Source organism: Pteropus vampyrus, unplaced genomic scaffold, assembly GCF_000151845.1.
Source record: "Pteropus vampyrus isolate Shadow unplaced genomic scaffold, Pvam_2.0 Scaffold57, whole genome shotgun sequence".
Lineage (NCBI taxonomy): Eukaryota > Metazoa > Chordata > Mammalia > Chiroptera > Pteropodidae > Pteropus > Pteropus vampyrus.
The window spans coordinates 6,923,547-6,946,351 of record NW_011888838.1 but is presented as its reverse complement, the minus strand read 5'-3'; the positions used below and the strand labels follow the sequence as shown (position 1 = coordinate 6,946,351).

Sequence of the window (22,805 nt, the reverse complement as noted above, 5' to 3'; positions counted from 1 at the left end):
TAATTATCTGAAATTTCCAAGTAATCATAATAACTCTAATCAGTCATTGTATACTCAAGTGAAAAACTATGATAAATTGGTTATTAAATTAGTTATGCAAATTGGCTCTTTTACTCATCATTTTTCTGTCTACCAATATTTCAGGGGCAAAACAAAAGCACATGTCAAATGAAATAATGAATTTTGAAATGGTTAGTAAACTATAAATATGATACAATGTTGTTACTTATTTTTAGAGAAAAAAATTTCACTTTCCAAAACAACATTGAGGGATTTTTGTATTGCCTGGTATAGTTATAATTACACAAATAATACATTTCAGAATTCTCTCCTTTTATATTGCATCTTTCTCTGCACAGAGTACAAACCGTTTATATTTTTGACAAATCTCCACAATGTCACTCTGACACAGATGTATGTAATAAAGTATCTAGTCCAAATTGCTTACTTGAATGGTCTTACTTGTGGTCACCTTCCTCAGACTTGATGAGGGAGTGAAGACTCTATTAGGAGCTTTAAAGGGCTTAAGAATATAGTTCTGGGGCCCCACCTGTAGTTTATGTCAATGGCAAAAGATTCTCAGGTCAATTAATTTAATTGCACTAATTTTATGAGTAAAAGGATAAAAGTATAGATGATATAGATAAATATCAGGGGTCAAAAAAAGCATTACATAGTCCAGAGATGTCTCACTTAGGAGATATACCATCCTGAGATCCATTTTTCTTTCCTAGGTCCATAGCTGGGAAACCCTCATTGTGTCCTTCTTGAGCTATTCTCCCCAAGGAGAGTGGTTGTTTAGTGGTTGCTCTATTCTCTACCTTGAACTCTTTGTAGCTTTCCTGCCCCTTCCACTCTCAGATTTTACTCCTAAGATTACCAAATTCCTCAGGTATCTCCACTGCTCTCTGTTTTCCTTCTCTTCCTAATAGCCAAGCAGAGATTTGATTGATTCATTCTGGTTACACACTCCAACCTCACCTCCAACCTCAGTTTTTTTCCCCTACCTTTCTTTTCATGTATTTCTTAATGTGACTAGTTCTCACATTACAAATCAAAATTTATAAGGGTGTTTGTTCATTTACCTATACTTCCAATAGAGTATAAGATGGTATACATTTATACTCAGCAAGGGGCGATACGGTAATTAAATGTTCCAGTGCTAGAGTCAGAATGTCTGGGTTTAAAACTTTGAAGGGCCACTTACTACTTGTATTCATAGAGCAAATTAATTAATGCCTCTATGTTTCACTTTCTTCACCAGTGAAGTGGAGGTGATGTTAATCTTAGAGCGCTGGAGTGAAGAATTAATACATATAAACTGCCAAGAACAGCATTTGGCATCTAGTACGTATTCAATAAATATCAGCTACTGTTATTAACATAAAAAGTTAATCATTATTTTAATATACTTTTTATGAAACAAAATTAGAAAGAATCTCAGCAATATATTCGAGACTTTACAGCCTCATTTGAGTTGAATCCTAAAATCTATGCCCAAAGCACTTAATTTACTACTTTCTCTTTTCATCACAGGCCAGAATATAGAGTATTATCATGGCACCTTTAAAATTTCAGATGTGCGAATCAATAGTAATTCTGGACAAAATAGTACATACCAACTTGAGGACCTACGAGAGATGAGCGAAAACTTGGTAAGTCAGATAAAATTCTTTCTATCATAGAATAATATAGGTAGAAAGAATTTTATGGATCATTTCTTTAATATTTTCAAAACATGATTTTCAGACCACCTACATCAGAATGATCTCGCAGATTCCTAGCTCTCCTTCCATACTTACAGAATCAATGTCTGATGGGATAGAGAGGTGAGGATAGGGGAGCAAGGCAATCAACATGCCTAACAGGTGATTCTGATAAACCACTCTTTCTAACTCAACCACTTCATTTAAAGGTGAGAGAACTGAGCTCAAGGTATCCTAGCCCTTCGCTCCCTCTATTCCACCACAATATTACCCAAATGGAAAAAGCTTAACCACACCAGAAGTGGTTATTTGTAAGATCACATGCTTTCTTTGAAAGACCATAGTTTAAAATTTAAAATATTTTTAAATATACGAGAAAAGGAAAGACAATTATAAATGTTTTATCTTGCAAACACAGTAACAAAGTTAAAATACCCATTTAAATGAAATGCTAACAATTTTTTTAAAACTAAAATAAAGGATTGCACACAAAGGAAAAGAAGTAAACTCAGCTGTCTAACAATTCTGCTCAAGATACCTGTGAACTCTATTTCAAATAATAAGTTCAAGTTAACTTTTCTTATATGAAAATACAGAAGCACAGTTATTTTAAAGGGGTGAAAATGACAGGTTTATTAGTTTATTTTAGTCAAAGAAACTTTTTTCCCCAAAAAACATTTATTTTCTCCCTCAAATCAATTTTTATTTTTCCATATCACATCTGATCTTTGTCCTAGGCATACTCAATTACAACATACTTATAATAATAAATATGGAGATAGAGTTTATAATATATATTTTCAATTTTCATTAAATCATGCACCCTTTTTCTATCTTGAGGTCTTATCCCCCAGAATCAATAATTCACATTTATAGATTGATATACATCCTTACACTCATTTATATTCAAAGAAGAAAATAGAATTTGCAATCATTTCTTGAGAAATGTTTGATAAAATCTAGATATATACCCCAATATTTCCTTTATTCATCTAATCCTGAGTGACTTAATATAATCTCAATTAAAAAATTATTATGTCTTAGTTAAAAAGATATACAAGTTTTTCGAATAATAGAAAATGTTATAATTTACTGGGAGTTTAAAATCTGTTTTATGTTTTCTGCTTGTTGTTATTGTTGTTGTTTTAGGCTAAGACATTGTCTTTACCGAAGTGAATGGACAGGAATGCAATAGGTCTTTTAAAAGGAAATGAAAGAAATGCTAAAGTGCATCCATAGCAGAAACTGTGTTTAAAAGTGGACTTTTAAGTTTCAGTAAAACATGCATTTCTAGGAATGAAAGAACCTCAGATGCAAAGGCTACGTTAGGTAATGATATATTATCATCATAATACATGCAAGGCTCTTTTCTAATTATTAATATTTATTCTTTATTTTCGTAACACATTCCAGTTTATCTCCCCCTGTAGCTACCATTCTATATTTCATCTGTATTCTGCTTGTATTCATTTTGCAAAAATATATTTTGTTGTTTAGTGTGAACATGCTTTTAATTATTCTGTGTGTTATAAATTCTATTCTATGTGTTATAAACAACAGAAATTTATTTCTCATCGTTCTGGAGGCTGGAAGTCTGAGATAAGGCTACCAGGCTCTGGAGAGAGCACCCTTTTGTGTTGCAGACCACAGACTTCTTGGTGTAGCCTCACATGGTGGAGAGCAAGGAGCTAAGGAGCTCTCTGAGTCTCTTTTATAAAGGCATCAATCCCATTCATGACCTAATCACCTCCCAAAAACTCGACCTCCTAATACCATGACATTGGGGGTTAGGATTTCAACATGTGAGTTTGAGGAGAAACAAATATTCAATCATTGAATCATTTTTTGCTTTATACTTTTTTTACTCAGATCTGTTAAAATTTTCATTGCTAAATGCACATCTAATTAATTGCTCTTAACTGCTACATGATGACTCATAGTGTATACCTACCATGTTTTACCTCTTGCTCATTATTCTAAGAAATGCTGCACTAAGCAGCCTTCTACTTATCCCCTTAGGAATCCATGCAAGTTCTCCTGGAAACAGAATTACTGGGTCATTGGGTGTGCATACACTTAATTTGACTAACTGGTGCTGGACTGACCTTCAGAATGGCTGAATCAATGTGCACTCCCATCTGCATTGCCTGAGGGATCCCTATGTCCCCACATCTTTGCTAAGACCTGATATTATTTGGCTTTTTAATTTATTCCAGTCATTCTGTTGTATCTTCTTCATGATTTAATTTGCATTTTTCTAATTACTAATGAGTTCGTGTATCATTATCTACACTTGTTAGCCTTTTGAGCTTTCATGTCTATAAATTGCCTGTATCTATCCTTTGCCCGTTTTTCTGTTAGGGTTGTTTTGTTTTATTAGTACTGCTTTGCAGGAGTTCCTTATATTTTCTAGATATGAACAGTTTGTTGTAGAGATTGTACTTATTCATTTTGTCTTCTATTAATTTGAACCATGTCCTTCATGAAACAAAAATTCCTCATTTTGAAATAATATATTCATCAAGTTTCTTTGCTCTATGGTCGTGTTTTTAAAGAAGGAAGTCCAAGTCCATAGTAAAATATTCTACTATATTGTTTTCTATTAACTTTATAGTTTTACCTTTTACTTGAAGTCTTTAATGTATCTGGAGTCCAACTTTGAACGTAATGTTAGGGAAAGACCCACGTGTTATTCTCTATATAGTGAGCCAGTTTTCCTAATTTAACTAAACAACCTGTCTTCCCAGTATATGGTGTGATTATTCAGCTCTTTACATTTCTTGGCACCTGAGTCTTGAGGAAAATGAAACATGATCTGTCCCCCTCCAACTTCTCCCAATCTCTTTGGAGGGATGAGAGTAATACACATGAGATTAAAAATTACGATATGATATAATTAAGGATAAAATTGTATGTTGAGGACAATAAGTACAGAAAAACTTCAAAGCAAAGGAAGATCGACTAAGGTTCCCATGGTCGGGAAAGGCTTTGTATTATTTTAGTCCATTTAAATAAGATAGATGTTCCTTTCCCTCTACTCCCCACTAAATTACCTTTAGAAGAATTGCAGGAAAGGTTCATGCTTCATTCTCTGAGCCTCTCTTGTTTATTTTTGCTAAATTCCAATGAATAAAATCAGATTCTTCTCTCTGTCCTATGTGGGTGCTAACTAGACAGCCAAGAAAAACAGGTTGCAAGTCCTGTTCTTCTTCATAATTTAGGATTTACTGATTTGAATACAAATGAAGGTACAAAAGTAAAATGAATTCATGCTCAAATCCTGCTAAAACCCATCCCAGTGCCGAGACAGTGACACAAACATATCTCATCTTTCACATTAGTCGTCAAAGAAGATTCCAGAAAACCAGATCCAGTAATTCATGATATTCCCAAATAGGCAGGTCACTTTCATTATTATTATAAATTTAAATAGAATCACTGACTGAGGAAGTATTTCATTTGGAGACATATTTCAGAAACATCAAGAAATATTTCTAAATTATAAGCTCATTACAAATGTGAAAGTCATAAATTTGTAATATCATAACAATAACAATAGCTAACATGTATTGAATACCAAGCACCACACTAAACATATTGTACATATTGTTAGTTAATCCTCAAAAACAGCCTTATGAGGTAGGAACAGTTACTATTGCAACTTATAGATAAAAAATTCAAAGTACATAAAAATTAATTTACTCAAGATCATATGGCTAATAAATGACATAGTTAGGCTTTGAAATTATATGTTCTTAATAAATTTCTGTCATCTATAAGATCATCTATGTGATTTTACTTCCCATCTACAATCCCATGAAATACCAGAGATCAAGTGATTACCCCTAGTACATTAGTCTCTTTTATTTATACTATTAACATTGGACCAGTGACTGTCATCTGCACTAACAATGGCAACAGTTGAGAATTTTCTTAGGGTTGTCCTCTCCCAAAAGACGCGCCTATGGTTTTTTGGTTGTTGCTCCTATGCCCAAGGCAGTTCTAAATTTTATCTTTTTTGTACCCAGAAACACCAAAAGCAGGGCCTGAAATTATTCTTGAAATACCCTTGAGACTATGTGTCTAGAGTTGTAAAGACAAAAAACTTAGAAACAGAAAGCAATGCAAGGAGATGAATGTAGTTAGGAACACTCTCTAAATGAATTAGAAGACAAAAGTGAGATTTGGCTCTGGTGAACACTGAAGCAGGAAGTTCTACAGAGAAAAAAGCTACTGGGTCAAGGTAAACTTATGCTTAATAAAGGTATTACATTATTTAAAGCTTTGAGTTGCATAAGGTAAGAGAACTAAAAGATGCTTAATGCTTGGTATAGGGCTATGGCCCCGTGCCTAGGGAAATCAGATTGGATTTGGAAGCTTTGAGAAAAATATAAGAAAGATATTATTGAGAAAATTCATGTTCAGGGGTTAGAAAAATTAAATGTAGAGTGTGGCTGAGTCCTAACTTGAGAGCTCAGACTTACATTTATTTTGTACTTGAAGATTACGTGTGACTAGAAGAAGATGTATAATACTACCTCTACCATAAATGTCTGAATCCTGAAAAAGAAAGCTAATTGTATGTTTCACTTCTAATCTTCAATATAACACTGCTAAGGAGGCATTATTATCCACATTTTATAGATAAGAGAACTCAGCCTCTGAAGTTAAAGTTCACAACTAGTAAATAATGTAGGAGAGATTTGAAGTCATATAGGTAACTAGAACATATGCTCTTTCCACTAAATTGTTCTATTTTTGAAGAAGGAACTCAGTTAAGATAGAAAACTTAGTTCTATATCAATTATTCTCTCATTTAATATTTAAAATCCATAAAGATAATAAATCTCATATTCTATATTATATCACTTTTGCTTAAGAAACACATTGTTTACTTATTATATATATGAAGATGTCCTCATCCTTATTTTCTTCACTTCCCTGTATCATTTTTTCCAGCTTTATTGAGATACAATTGACATATAACATTGTATAAGTTTAAGGTATAAAACATGTTGATTTAATACACTTATTTATTGTAAAATGATTATCACCATAACAATATTATTTCAATTCATGAACATGAGATATCTTTCTTTTGTTTTTGCCTTCTTCAGTTTCTTTCATTAAACTCATAGTTTTCAGTGTAGAGATCTTTACCTTCTTGGTTAAATTTATTTCTAAGTGTTTTATTATTTCCGATGTTATTGTGAATGAAATTGTTTTCTTTATTTCTTTTTTTTTTTTAGGTATTTTGTTACTAGTGCATAGAAATGGAACTGACTTCTGTATCTTGATTTTGTATCTAACAGCTTTACTGAATTCATTGATTAGTTTTGTTTTTTGGTGGTTTATAGGATCTTTTATATATAAGATCATATATCTGAAATTGACGAGTTTACTTCTTCCTTTCTGATTTGGATGCCTTTTATTTCTTTTTCTATGTTGTACTATGTTGAAAAGGGGTAGTTGGAGTGGGCACTGTTGTCTTATTACTGATCTTAGAGGGAAAACTTTCAACCTTTTACTGTTGAATATGATGAAAGCCATGGGATTGTCATATGTGGCCTTTAATATATTGAGATATGTTCCTTCTGTTTTGCAATTTGTTGAGCATTTTTATCATCAAAAGATGTATTTTGTTGAAACAGATGTTTTTTTCTGCATCTATTGAGATGATTATATGATTTTACCTTTCATTCTATTAACATACATACAACATTTTTTATTTACATATGTTGAATCATCCTTGTATCCAGGAATAAATCCCACTTGATCATGCTTTATGATCCTTTTAAAGTACTATTGAATTTGATTTGCTAATATTTTGTTGAGAATTTTTGCATCAATATCCATCAGAGATACCGGCCTACAGTTTTATTTTCTTATAGTGTCTTTATCTAACTTTGGTATTGGGGTAACGTTGGCCTTATAAAATGAATTTTGGAGTGTTCCTTTTTCACTTTTTTGGCAGAGTTTTAGAAGGATTGGTGTTATTCTTCTTTAAATGTTTGGTAGAATTCAAACAAATGTCTGGGCTTTTCTATGTAGGGAGGTTTATGATTAATGATTCAATATCCTTACTCATTATTGGTCTGTTCGGATTTTCTGTTTCTTCATGATTCAGTTTTAGTAGGTTGTATGTTTCCAGAAATTTATTGATTTCTTCTAGGTTATCTAATTTGCTGGTATATAATTGCTTATAACAGTCTTTTGTGATCCTTTATGTTTCCTAAGTATCTGTTGCAGTGTCTCCTCTCTTATTTTTTTATTTTATTTAAGTTTTCTCTCTTTTTTTTAAGACTAGCTAAAGGTTTATCTATTTTGTTTTCCTTTTCAAAAATTAGCTCTTAGTTTTCTTGATCTTTTCATGTTACTTTTTGAATGTCTATATGAATTGTTTTTGCTCTAACCTTTTTATTTTCTTCCTTCGGCTAATTTTGAGCTTAGTTTGCTCTTCTTTTTCTTGTTCCTTGAGGTGTGAAATTAGGTTGTTTATTTAAGATATTTTTTGTTTCTTAATGTAGGCATTTATCACTATGAACTTCCTTTTTAGAACTGCTTTTGCAGCATCCCATAGGTTTTGGTATATAGCGTTTCCATCTGTATAGGTCTATTAGGTCCATTGGTCTAAAGTATAGCCAAATGTTTCTTTGTTGATTTTCTTGCTGGATAATCTATAACCTATTGTTGAAAGTGGGGTATTGAAATCCTCTACTTTTTTTTTATTGTTGTCTGTTTATCCCTTCAGATCTGTTTGTATTTACTTAATTTAGGTGCTCTGAGATTGGGTGCATATATATTTATGATGGTTGCATCTTAATGAATTGACTCCTTTATCATTATTCTTTGTCTCTTATTACTGTTTTTGGCTTACAATCTCTTTTGTGTCAGTTTTGAGGAGAAAGACAACAGTCAAAGCAACTATAATAGAGAAAGAAAGAAGGCTGATGGACATATTTGCATATGGATGTCCAGCATAAACAATCTATGATTGAAGGAGAGATATGGATGGGTGTTTTCAGAGGGAAGTATTTTTGAGAAAGGAAGCAATATTAGCCATCTCTAAACTTCCTGATAAAGTTTTAAACATAGCAATCTTCATTCTACTGAATAATCTACTTAGATTATTATTTATCATTCAGGCACTATAAGAGAGTCTAAGAAAAATGATTCTCCTCTCTCTGTTTGATGAGTAATGAAATTTAGAAATTTCAAAGATGACACACCTAGAGAGGACAGGAACCTTCCAGATAATGACCTTCCCTTGCTTTGGACATTCTAGTTTAAATATCTTCAGTACAATTTTAAACAAATACAAATTACTTATTTTCCTCTTTTAAAAAGATAATTCAGAGATCTAGGCTTTTGTAGTATACTAAAAGTTAGTATTCAGTCTTTATCACCCTTCATTGCAAATGTTTTAATTCTATGAATTTATTTTGCCTGTCGAGCTCAAGAATATAAATCAATTTGGAGTAAAGTTATCCAATATCTTGCTACTTGCTATATATGATTAGTCACAGATGTCTGCTTCCTTCTGACATCACACACACACACACACACACACACACACACACACAAAACTAATGAGGAAGAACTATTGCAATCAAATAAATAACTTTGATAACATCATATAACATCACAACCCACTGGATGATATCATTACTTCCTGGTTTAGAGTAATCCAAAAGTTATACTTTCATGACACTCCACCCACACACCCACAGACCCCTGAATGACACCAGATCCAGCCGCCTTCTCCAACAGACACAACACTGGGTTCAAAGCTATGGGAGTTATAAAGAGGAATTTTGTGAAAATAAAGTGACTTAATTCCCTGAAGGCCAACAAGCCTCAAAATCCTGTGAGCCCCACTGGCACTCAAGTTGGTCATGCTCTGTATAGGCTTAAGATAAAGATTCACAGTTTACTTATGGAATCTTGGGTTCTGCCAAAAATCCAGAGTTTTAAATAAACACAATAATAACTTCAAAGTATTGCAATAGAACTGTCAAGATTATTTTTGGAGACAAAGAAAACAGACTGCCATTAGAGAGAGGTATAACAATTTCTGGTCTCTTTACATGCTGCTTATTACACATTCGTGGGTAGGAGCTCTCAGCGAGAACCCACCTGCATCTTCACTCTGAGGTCAGCCGGTTCACTGCTTTATCATCTTAAGCAAGTCATTTCCTTATCTATATAATGCCAATAATAATAGTATTCACCTTAGAGGGTTGTTATGAAAAGTAAATGAGTGCGAATACAGTGGAGTTTGTACTTGGTGCACAGGTGGCAGAACGCAGTGATAACTATTCCTCTGTTATAATTAATGTAGTCTCATCACAGAGGAGCTTCCCACAAAGAATCAAATTACCTGAAAATGTTAACAGAGAGAAAAAATTCCTTTCATATAATCATGGTCAATTTTCTTTTTTCTTCAGGAGCATTGATGTCAATCTAATGTACAGCTCATTAAAAACTCTTATCAAAATATCCTGGTAAATGCAAAGTTTTCTGATAAATTCTCCCTTTCTTTTATTAATTCATTAAATGAAAAAAAGTACTGCATTCTTACATACTGTAGAGTGTGAAAAGATGAATCACTGTCCCATCCATAAAGGGTTTGCTGTTTAGTAGAAGAGATAACATACTTGCATAAGTAACTATATTAAGGAATAAAAGGCATAAGAGAGATAAGAAAAATTAAGACAAGAGGAGAAAAGATTACTCAGGTTCAAGGAATAATCCCCCAAAAAGATATTATTTGAAACAGGCCTTCAAGGAGAGCTGTAATTCAGAAAAGCAGAGTTAGTAGAATGGGGGAGGATGCTATAGACCAAAAGAATACCTGAGAAGGACAAGTGCACAGGAAAAGAAGGGTCATGACTGAAAACAGTGTTACCAAGCCTGAAAGGTAGCAGTGGTATTGAAGATGGGGCGTGGTAGGGGGGTGATCAGTGGCAGACGGTGCCACCCTTTGATGTCTGACTGTGACAGGAAGCTCAAATGCAATTGTGCTCTATTCTCGATTTCTACTTTGAGTTCAGCCCTTATAGCAAGGCAACATCCATTAAGCCTTACGTAGGGCTAAAGATGTGTTTTGGTTCCTTTAATTCTCAGGAGCTCATCTGGTGTGTGATGTGGAAAAAGCTGCTTTTTTATCTTCAGTAGCATACTTATCTGAAGTTTGCATTCTCAGCCCTGAAACTCACCCTATGTGAATATGAAGACTGCTGTGAGAGGAGTCAGTTGGAAGCATCGGACAGTGAAAAGCAGGCTTCTGACATGTGTAAACAGAGTTCATTTGGGAATGATTACTGAATGGTTGGGCGAGTCTGTTTGTTTGAGTTGACAGCCTCTCCCTAACTCTTTCATTAAACACCCAACTGACCTCCAATTGCCCTCTTAGAACTTAATCTCAGTGCAGATTCCAGCATTTCAAAATCATCAAAGAGGTACTACCCAGAAATGGGGCCTTTTGTTCAATGTTAGAAGACTAACTCCAACTACAAAACTCAACAAATGTCCCAGATGAGAAGTAGGATAGATTCATAAGTCACTAACTCTATTAGGTAGTATAAATAACAAATTTCTAACAACTTAACCCACAGCTTAAAAAAAAAAAAGTGTCCTCTGAAACTTCTGGTAATTTAGAATGCCAAAAGTGTTGGCAGAGTGTTTCTGATGAGGTAGGTCTTACTCTGCAAGGGAACATGATTTAGGGTTTTCTAGAAAGGAGGCTCATAATAAACTTTATGTTTGTGTTTGCTTGGCTTTCCCACCTGTTTTAAATTCCTTTGGTGTAGGAACACTTCTAGCTAGTCTGTGCCCTAGCATTTCTCAAAGTGTTTTCCTCAGGCTACCCCATCATCTGAAGATCTTAGGCCTCACCCAGACCTAATTAATGAGGCAGGGTCCTAAAATTTGAATTGTAAAGAAAAAACATTTATTTCTATGACTGATTAATTAAGTTACTTCTACCTAGATTCTTCTCGTGTTATTATTTCAGCTTCTATCTTCCCAGACGACTGAACTATTCAAAGATGGAGCTGATGCTAGATTTAGATATTCTTCCCAGCAGGCATGTTGCCATATGAATGATGTCATCCAGAGTCAAAAACTTAATCCAAAACCTTTGCCAACAAGTTACAAAGAGCCAAAGAATCAATTGTGGTTGAAATTTCAGAGGATAATTATATACCAAACTTCTTTAAAAATCCAAGTGCTATTTACTTTTCTTCTTTTTAATATTTGTCACTTTTCTCCCTGTTGTTTTTGTTTGCCTTTACTTTTATTTTGAATTTCCCCAGAAAACTGAGTAATAGGACTGACTGTGGGTGACAAGAAGTTAAATGATTATAACAATGTCACTCTTGAGAAAACATATCTTCCAAAACAGCTTTTTTCTAGCATATAAACCCCACACCTCTTTAGCCCATTTAAGCTTTCTTTATTTAAATGCAAATAAAGGTATATTTTGCATACTAGTGATTTCTCTTTTTTCTAAATACTGTCTTTGATCTTAAGTGTACAGCTATTACCAAATATACATCTTAAGAACTTTTATACTTCATCTTTTAAAGTTAGCCAACAAGTTATTTCATAACTTACTACTTTGTGTTCTATAAAAGAAATTGAAGTAAAATGTACGTCACATTTAGCAGGGAGGCTATGTGATTGATGGGAAGAGATGGACCTACTGATGGAAGACATAAGTTTAAGTCCTAATTTATTATCCACATGATGCCAGAGAAGTTCATATAATGTCTCTGAGTCTCAGTTTCCTCTTCAAATAAAATAAAAATCAAGAAAATTCTTATTTCACAGAGTTATTGCAAGGGTTAAAGAACATCATGAATATTTTGGTTCTCAGTTAAGCAATCAAGAATGCCTGATAATACAAGGAAGTCTTTGATCCCCCAAACAGCCTTCAATTTATTTTTAACTTTTGTGTTTTTCAAAATGAGAGTTGGTCATCTTGCCCCTTCCTTAAGGATGCAGGGCATGTTTTTTTGCACCTGTGGCTCATCTACTATCAAATGTGAAATGCAGTGGCAGCATTCAGATGACACTGTTGCTACCAACTGGTCAGTAGGGGACATTGCAGGCCAAAATCTAGGTGTAATGAGGCACAGCATCATGATGCTATATGACAGACAATTAAAACTATGCATATAGACCAAAAACAGTAGTGTTTCTTCTCCTTTCTTGGTGATATTAACTAAGTAACACAACTTTAATCTACCCTGCAACACTGCCTCACTCCTTCTTCCTCCTTGATTTACCCTAGAGCCTACAATCAACAATTAAAAAATTGTTGGCTCTCTTCTGAGTCCCTCATGCCTCTTCCCTTTACTTAAAGCCAAAGACCTGCAGAGAAATTTGAAACCTGCAATGCACAGATGGAGGCTAAGGAACAACCAGCAGTTGACTACCAAAATATACCCAGCATTTTATATGTGTTTAATCTTTGAAACCTTATGAGTAGCATATCGATATCTGTTTCATAGGTCAGGAAACTAAGGCTCATATTGGTTCAGTACTTTTCCAGAGTTACCCAGTTTGTGAGCAGCAGGACAGGTTCCAAACCCAGGACTAAGCCAAAGTTCTCTCCATTACCTCTCAAGGCCTCCCTCCAGGTTCCATCTCTGCTCTGAATTTTTCTGCTTTACCTTCTATGAGATTTTAGGAAAATGTCTTCTACCCCAGATACCTACACCAGCACATTAGAATCACCTAGGGAGATTCTTACAAATATGAATGCCTAGGTCCCCTTCGGAGCAACTATAACCAAAACTCTGAGAAAGGAAGCCCAACATCTGTCAGTAAAAAAAAAAAAAAAAAATCCTGCAAATGATTCTGTCACATTGTGAGGGTTAAGAACCACTGGTTTAAATAATATTATTCATGTTAAAAAAAAATTTTCTATTGCTTTAACATTTAATCAGGGGTGTATTCTTATTATAAAATATCTTATTAACACAGAGTTTCTCTCTTGTAATAACAGGTGGATGAAATATTTAGAGATTCGGCCTTGAACAACCATTATGTCAAGAACCAAGTAGTCAGACTGACGTATGTATGTTTGGGCAAAGGTGAAGTCACAGCCTCAAAGGACAAAGGAAACTGGAACCCTCATATAATGTGTGCCTCTATGGGCTGGGCTCTACAACAGTCTCACTCTAGGGTTGGCCACCATTTCATAAAGGAGAAAACTAAGACCCAAGGAAGTGAAATGATATGTTCAAAGTTCCCCAAATGACAGTTTCTCCAAGTGACAGAACCAGGATTCAAACCTCATCAACTGATTGCAAGGCCCAGAACTACCAGATTCTGTGGTCTGGGGAAAACCCAGGAGCATGTCACTGCAGGCACCAAGTTGTATTCTTTTGCCAGACATATCATTTCAAAAATATTTAGAAGGCAAAGTTGACTACACTATGGGATCATAAGTTTTACCTGTAGTGAAGCCCTAGTGACAGAGGCATTCTAAACAAAAAAATAAAGTTTCTGTTTTAATAAATTTTCTTTTTGTTGTGGTAGAGAGTCAAGACTCATATCAGTTGCAGAAATTGCTCATAGGTTTCAACTGTGTTATTTGGAAAGCACGTAGCAGAACACATATGTAATAGGTGCAAACCTATTGGGCCTATATGACTCATCTTCTTTAAGAAAATGAATATATTCAAACAGATTTATTTGAAGGAAATATTAATCACTTTTTTTAACCAATAGACTAATGTCTATTGGCAGACCTACTCCAAGTTCCTTTCATCCTTACTGAGTAACTACTGACCTCCAGAAAGCTTTTTAAATATAATTTATCCAAATTAGATAAATTCTATAACATTTAGGAAATAAAAAGCACATATTTGCTGAAACTTTCTAAATTTCACACCTTCTATTTTCAGACTCTGATATGCCATAACATTATCATAATCTTATGAACTTCTTTGAATTTATAGCCATTATCACTATGTAAGTTTTTGTGTTGGTGCAGAGGAATTCCACCTGGTAAACGATGTTCTCTCTATGATTTAAGAGGGAAAATGACTTGGAATATGTTTGCCAATTTGATATAAAGTTCTGATTATTGATATTTTTATATCCAGAGTCTACATGGACCATAGTATGTAAAAATGCCTTGGAATTGATTATTATTATTATTTTATTTTATTTTAATTTTTGGTCAAAAGATTCAGGAAATGAGGACTTTAGTGCTTTTTAGAACTTGAATCTAAAAATAAGAGACATGGCAGATCAATAAATAGGCTTCAATTTTTTTTAAATCCTTTAATTGTTTTGTTTTCCTATTTTTAGAGTATATAAAAATTCGGCGTCTCAGGTAAAGGGAATTGAATCTGTTTATATGAAAGAAGTTCAAGGATCTGGACATGTTTAATCTGTAGAAGATATCAGGGACCACACTATCACTGTCTTCAAATATTTTATGTGGAAGAGGGAATTGATGTTTTATGTTATGTCCCAACTGATAGACCTAAGCTTAATGAATGTATGCTATAAGGAGACATATTTCAAATCAAAATGAAGAACTCTCTTAAAATCAGAGCTAACCAAAGAGAATTAAGACTCTTCTTTAAGGAAGTAAATTTCTCATTATTTTAATTACTGTGCTGGGGTTAGAGTCATGGATGCTGTAGAAGTGATTCAAGTATCAGATACATGAGTGATTGGCCAAAGAGATCACTAAAATTTCTTCCAATTTTCAGAGTTTATAATTTCAGTGATAATTTTTGATGTCTGAGTCTTACCCAACTGCTATAAAAAGCATTCAAATTAATGGGGAAAATGCACTCAAAACATTATGAAAACTTGAAGAGGGAACGTATGAAAATGATCTTAGGTCAGAGAGTGACATATAAAAGGGTGTCAGTGTGAGAAGATTAGCCCTTGACACTTTCAGTAACTGAAGCATAATCCGGGGGAAGAAAATACAAAGATTGTAAGATGATACCAGATGTATTCTTTGAATAAGCATCTTTCTCTTGTGTCTCATAGTCCAGAGGAAGAGGGTATAAAAGCAGATGTCATCATGGTATTCCAGTTCCCCTCTGCTGAGCAAAGGGAAGTAAGGAAGAAGAAAATCCATAGCATCTTTATTCAGAAGATAAGGAACATAAGAGCCTCGTCCATAAATGCCTCATCAGTTCAAGTTAATGGTAAGTAGGCATCTTTCTCTGTGATGTGAAGTTCTCTATTAGGTTCATTTTATGTCTAATCTTAAACTTAAATGCCATATTTCCTTTCTAAACATTAGCAAGAATTTAAATGAAAGAAAATTTCAAGTTAAAAAAGTGACATTTCAAGGTTTTATTATTCTCTGAAGAAAGCATGTCTGAAGTTAGTTGTCAAGTAGTTTGTCCTGTAGAAATTGACTAGTACTCATCCCAAAACAAAGGCAACTTTTACCTCCATAACTAAGCAAGTGAAAATTCCAAGCGTTTAGCAACAACTTCTTTTCTGTGTGGGACCTTCCTAAAACCATATACTCATGTGTTGCCTTTTTAAAATATGGATAGTTTCTGTATATAATGAAATTATAAAATTTTTAACTTTTTTTCCTCTGGGCACTTGGGGCAATGGTCATAGGCTGCCTGCTCCAACTTTGGAGCCACTTAAACCATCTTACAAGTAATGCTTTAAAAATCACTAACTTAGAAAAAAAATATTGGAATCATTATATCATTATCACTCCACTGAAAAAAGAGAATTGACTTTTATCGAGGCCCTTCTTTATGCCCTTTACATGCAGCATCTGATTTTTAGATTCCCATGAAGTAGGCAAATTTACTTTTATAGATGTGAAAGAAAGTCAAAAAAGGTAAGGACTCTAATAATTAAAAGGAGATAAGATCAAATCTAGATCTCTAATTTCTTGAGAGGCTCTATTTAAAAAGGATCTGTGGTCAAACATATTTTAGAAATTCTATCTATGATATTCATCTCTTAGAAATCCATTCTTTATATTAGCATATTAAAGACTCTGAGGAGTCCAGCTAGACTGAAACCTGTTTACGTTTGTACATTAAGTTGCTTCCACAAGCATCGACTTTCAGCAGATAGGTGCAGATTTCCTGTACAAATTCCAATGGACACCACACTTAGAGTCACAGAATAGAATCAGAATGATTAATATCAGATGTGAAACAGGATGCCCTACCCTTGTAAGGGTCTGGCTGACTCTTCAAAATGAATCCTGACCAGGAAGTGAAAATCTGAGGAAATGGGATGGGCAGGAATTTTCTGATGTGACAAAGAGTTAGCTACTCAAGGAATAAAGCTAAGGACCTCTCCCAACTCGAGGGAAGAATCTATCAAGGGCTTAAGCTACCTTCTTTGTTAGGTGAGGAAACAGATGAATCAAAGTTGTGAAATTGTGCCAATTCTGGTAAGTTACGTGATATGTTCTATGTAATTTCCAATAACCTGTTAATTTGCTGGGAATTTAAAAGCCTGAGATATCTGAAACCAGAAATAAAGCATGAAATGGTCATAGGATGCCTGGCCTTTTTGTTTCTTGCAGGCTCATTTTGTAAGCTGCAGTTTATTTTAACAGTGTAGTAGATTAAAGGGCAGGATGTGCTGTTGAAGAACCTGATTTGAGAGTTGCCTGATTAATTCTCACTCCACTGAGTCACTGCAGGACCACCCAAGTAATTGGCCCATGCCTTTGCCTCCATTTTCTCATCATTAAAATTGCATTGACAATGTTTGTTCTTCTTGAAATCATAGACATAGCATGAGGATATACAAGAAAATAGAATGTATAACAACAGGACATATAGGTTCTTACCAATTAGAAATCCAATAAATTGTTCATATGCTTTGGAAACCTGAAAACATTAATGCAAGTGATTGACTGGTAGTAGAAAAAGCTAGAACCTTGAAGTTTTTCAAATTTCTCAATGTAAAAAGAGCAGTGTTTACTAGCACTTAGGAAAGGCCCATTTAGTGGAAACCTCAGGAGAAACTTCAAGGCAATTCTCAAAGGCAAAAACATTGCTCTCCAGGAACACTTAATTTTGAGGACTCCCAATGAATGGAAAACTGCTGAAATTCTAGACTAGTCTAGAAATAACCCTGCGGCCCAACATTTAGCATAATTTATCAAAATCTGTATTTTGTTTTGACAAATACCTGTGTGGTGTGGGTCCTTCATGTGATGCGAGATGTCAGAGCAAAGCTAAAATCAACATCTTTTTATTGCAAACACAGAGCAAAGCTAAAATCAACATCTTTGCATTGCAAACACTATGGCTGTGGAAGAGCAGCTTGCTGCCTACATTCAGTAGGTATGTGCTCCAGTGTTGGTCATGTTACTTATAGCATGCAGAGCCCTGAATACTAATTACGTTACTCCCTACTCAGAAGTGAGATAGGTTACTTTTAAGACTGGGATGTTAATATTTCTTTTATCTCCTAGATGTGGAAAGAAAAAATATTTGGTCAAAACTAGAACTCTTCAAATGCTAGTTACTTCTGTATGGGTAGTTACCTCCAGGTGTAACCATTTTCCCTAAAAATTCAACTCTTAAAAATCCAATTATTCTTACAACCATTATTCTTAACCTGGTATCATTCTTGGAAAGGGGCAATTTATATTTTGCTCAAACTAAGCTAAAGAAGTTTTAACTGAAAAATTGTATTACATTATTTTCAATCTTAGTGCATTACCAATATGAGGCATATTAAATTAGTTTTTTTTAAATAAAACAAGAAATTTACTACCTTAAAACTACATTTAAGAGAAAATTGAGTTCCTTACATACAGTAAGCATGGAGAATCTGTCATGAGAAATTGATTCTTCATCATATAATCATTTGGGCATGCCTTGAGGCGTATCCTTGAATTCAATATTTTCAAAACTCCCACTTTGCAGAGTTTATCATCACTAGTTTCCCAAGTGAGTAGAAAGACATTCTTATTTTGCGCAATGGGAAGTTAGATGCAGAAAATATGAATCTGAGAAACATGGCACTGGTAGAAATCAGTAAAATAGTTTATCCTTATTCTTTTCAGTAAGCCATTTTATCTTGAAAATTATCACAGTCTTTATGCAACCTTCTACCAACTTAAGTTTAAATATTTATGCTTCCTTTATCAGATTCCTAACTTCGTCGGAAATTAACATAATTTAGTCTTAGTTTCTGTCCAGTAATTGGCATTTACCAATATTCAGCATATGTGGGATACGAACACACTATATTATATTATTCAGAAAAAATCATTTTGATAATTTAAAACTGTGTTTTAGAAGTATTTTAAATACAGTTTATGTGGGAGTTTTTCAAAGTTTTTTCACTCCTAAACTTTTTGACTGAAGAAAGGCTTATGTAAGATTTTAAAGAGATAAAAGCTGACCTGTCCTGGTTGAGGCTGAGTTTGAGCCTTGAGACCCCATCTACTTGCTTCCGCCTTCTGCACCTTCTCTATTTCCTGAGGCAAAATCTGAAAAGACTATCCTGCACCATTGGAACACCACTATCTTTATTAATACAAACTGTGAGTTTTAATCATTCACTATTTGTGTCTTAATCATCCACTGCTTGGGGTATTATCCACCTAATTAGAAGTTGCCTATAACTCTATAAAAATTGTTCACATATCCTATATCAGGGAGCCATTCTCCTGACTGATGTATATGCTCAACTGCCTAGAATCCGTATACAGTTCAGTACTCTCTGATAATTTCAGGTCACTGAGGCCAACCAGGAGAATATCAAATTATCATTCTTTGTTCTATTTTGTTTTTCAGCAATGAGCTCATCAACAGGGAAGCTAACTGTCCAAGCATGTAAGTCTAGTTAGCTTGTAAAAACAAGTTCAATTCCCATATCAGAAAGGATGATATCTTCAAATAGTAGCTCCTAATTTCCCACCCATGTCCCACATTTTCTTTGGAAGAAAAGAACAATTGAGCAATAGATGGAGATACTTTTCTGAGAACAACCTTTTCTCATGTTCAAGAAAAACATTTACATGATTGAAATTTGGGGGTGATTTGAAGAAATTATATATTTCTGGTTTGGAATAAATGGACTTGCTTTTATAATTTTTTAAATATTATGAAATGTGCCTTCTGCTGAGAAATAAAATGAGACAGTGATAAATGGGGAGGAGATAGACCCATTATCTGTAACTGATCTATAAAATTTACTTAATATATTTCATCTACATGATTGACAGAAGCTCCACCTTATGTCATTGTGGCTGTGTCTTACAAATACACCACACTATACATTTTTATTCATTTACTCATTCATTCATTCATTCATTCTTTCAACAAATATATTTTTAACATCTACCCAGAGACAAAAAATGAATACTATTGTGAATAAGACATGATCCTATTCTAAAATTGAGTTTGAAGGCAGGAAGAGACATAAATAAATCAAGAAATGTTAAAAATAATGTGATAAATGCTATGACAGAGAAAGTGCACCCTGCTATGAGAGTCAATCACAGAGTCAGCTAACCTCATTCTTTCATGTCAGAAAATGATCCCCAAGACAGCAAAGAGGAATGGCCATGAGTCAAGTGACAGGTGGGATAGGTGTCCTGGGCAGGAAGCGCAATATGTAAAAATGTATTCTGAAATAACATGGTTATTTCTTGTAACTGCAAAATGTTCGTGTGGCTGGAACGTAGAATGAGAGTTAGGGATATGGGAAAGGGGTATGATTAATACAGATCAAGGACTAGAACTATGCTGAAGCATTTCAACTTTATTTGAAGGACAGTGACAAATCAATAACGGGTTTTACACCTATCAGAAAAATCACTGTTTTTTGGAGAATGGGTTGAAGAAACAAGACTAGAGGCTGGGAGATAAACTAAACTGGGAAGCTGTTGCTATCCTCTAAATGAGGAAAATGGTGGTCTGAACTAGGGTAATGGCAGAGTGATGGAGATCACTAAAATGACTAGCCACAGCTAAGATATAATCAATACTAGTAAAATGAATTTTCTTTTTTGATAATTAGTTGGAATAAGAACTGAATCTACCATATTGTCTTTATTAGTACACAGGGTTAATTCTTAGCAGGAACCCTAAACAGCAAATTAATCTCTGATATGAGGTACATAACAGAGTACATATTTATTCCCAGCAATAGCAAATGTAATGTTTATATGGAAACATGGAACCACACATCCTGAAGAGTGAAAAATTGGTCATGATATATTAACCCATGAACACCTTAGGAACTGGACACTCAGAAAAATATATGGAAGAAGTTGTTCTGACAGGGAATTACTTGTCTGGTCAGGTCTTCAGGTGAGAACTACATGTCAAAGTAACACTGGGATCTCCTAAAAACTAGGAAATGATTTTAGTAGGAGCTCCTAGGATATCTAGATAATTGACTTCACAAGTCCTTAGGATACACACTTCATAGTGTGTCAATCCTTTGCAGTTTAATGCAGCTTTAGTGCGTAATATATTCCACATCTATAGGGAGTGCACAAAACTTCAACATATCAAAAAATACAGAGGATAGATATTACTATTTTACATCTTTATATAATGATAGATGCAAATATTGAATTGCAGTACCCTATTAGGTTCTTCGCATCAAAGATTACAGAGACATTTTTTTATACTTAATAATCTTATCTCTTTCAGGTTGTGGTAAACGAGTTGTTCCGTTAATAGTCAACAGAATAATGTCCGGAGATATTGCAGCCAAGGCTGCCTGGCCTTGGCAAGCGTCCCTTCAGAGTAATAACATACATCAGTGTGGAGCCACTTTAATTAGTAATACGTGGCTTGTCACTGCAGCGCACTGCTTTAAGAAGTAAGTTATTGAACTTAAGTTGGACCCCACTACTGCTAAAAAAATCTCTGAGTTTTATTATGTTCTGAGTTATTGTCAATGACCTCAAATATTACTGAAATAAGATGAAAAAACTTCTTTCAGATTCTTTACTAAAACAATGTTACATCTGCATACTTATTTTCATTTGGAAAGTTAGTAGGGACAGTAGTGATTATCCTAGTATTCACTGATTGAGTCCTCAGAGTTCTAAGTAAAAAAAAATTGTGTAAGGAAGCAGAAGTCATTCTAACACAAAATATTGACTAATAACATACATAATGATTCATTTCTTAAACATACAGTCTTGCCACTCAAAGACCAGCAGTATTCATATTATCAGGGAATTGGTTTGAAATGCAAGAATATCAAGCCCTATTTCCAGCCTACAGAATCAGGAGCTGCATTTAATCAGGCACTCCAGGTTCTTTGTGTATACATTAGAGCTTGAGAAACACTGTCCTAGGAGACAAAAATTTTATCCTGAAAAAGCTCCGGTAGAGACGGTACATAGTTATATTCATATATCTGAAGAGAATTAAGGGATCAAAGAACTTCTCAATAGAGCTGCACAAAGATGAAAGGGATTCCAAGGTGAAGAAAGGGACTCTAAAGCAAAGAAGTCTTCATCTGCAGAAGGGTTCAAGCACAGACAATCCTCACTTGAGAGTATTCTTATAACAACTACTCCCATATATTAAGCTCCGGTATGCTACAAATATTTGGTTAGGTGCTTAAGATTTGGTTCATATCATTCTTTCACCTACTTGCTTGGTAGGCCTCTTTTCACTGAGGGAAGTGAGAAAAGTTAAGTAACTTGCCCAAGGTCACAATGCTAGGAGATGATGAAGTTGAACACAAGAATATATCTTCCTCATGGCAAGTCTACCTTTCAAGCATTGGATCAGTGAGAGAACTAAATGACTTTTTATGGCCTTTCCTACTCTGAGAATTATTTGATATTATTGCAGTCTAATATTGAATTAATACTTTCAGAGACCTCAGTACATGATTAGTTTTTTAAACTAATAATCAACAAAATTCCCAGATCCTTTTAATAGGGATGGTTTTCAGAGCAGGTGTCACATCTTTGAATGTTTACAATTATCTGAAGATCTAAATTACTGTTTTATATTTATCACCATTAAATTGCATGTTATTAATTTGGGCCCAGGTTAAAAATTTAGAAAGTTTATTCATAATCTTCACTTAACATCTCTAATATAAGGTATTCCTCTACTGTTTATCATCTGCAAA

At 34.1% G+C, this 22,805-nt stretch overlaps 1 protein-coding gene across 2 annotated transcripts in view; it reads left to right on the top strand.

Moving 5' to 3' along the window:
• Positions 1–22,805, top strand: part of LOC105292443 (transmembrane protease serine 11A) — a 57,010-nt gene that overhangs the window by 22,922 nt on the left and 11,283 nt on the right. Inside the window, exons 3-7 of one of the 2 annotated variants that reach the window (XM_011360657.1) lie at positions 1,537–1,655; positions 13,720–13,787; positions 15,732–15,892; positions 19,490–19,528; positions 21,359–21,530. In XM_011360657.1, coding sequence (XP_011358959.1) covers positions 1,537–1,655; positions 13,720–13,787; positions 15,732–15,892; positions 19,490–19,528; positions 21,359–21,530 — 559 coding nt within the window. The remainder of the gene's footprint in view (positions 1–1,536; positions 1,656–13,719; positions 13,788–15,731; positions 15,893–19,489; positions 19,529–21,358; positions 21,531–22,805) is intronic. The other variant, XM_011360658.1, reaches the window with a different exon arrangement.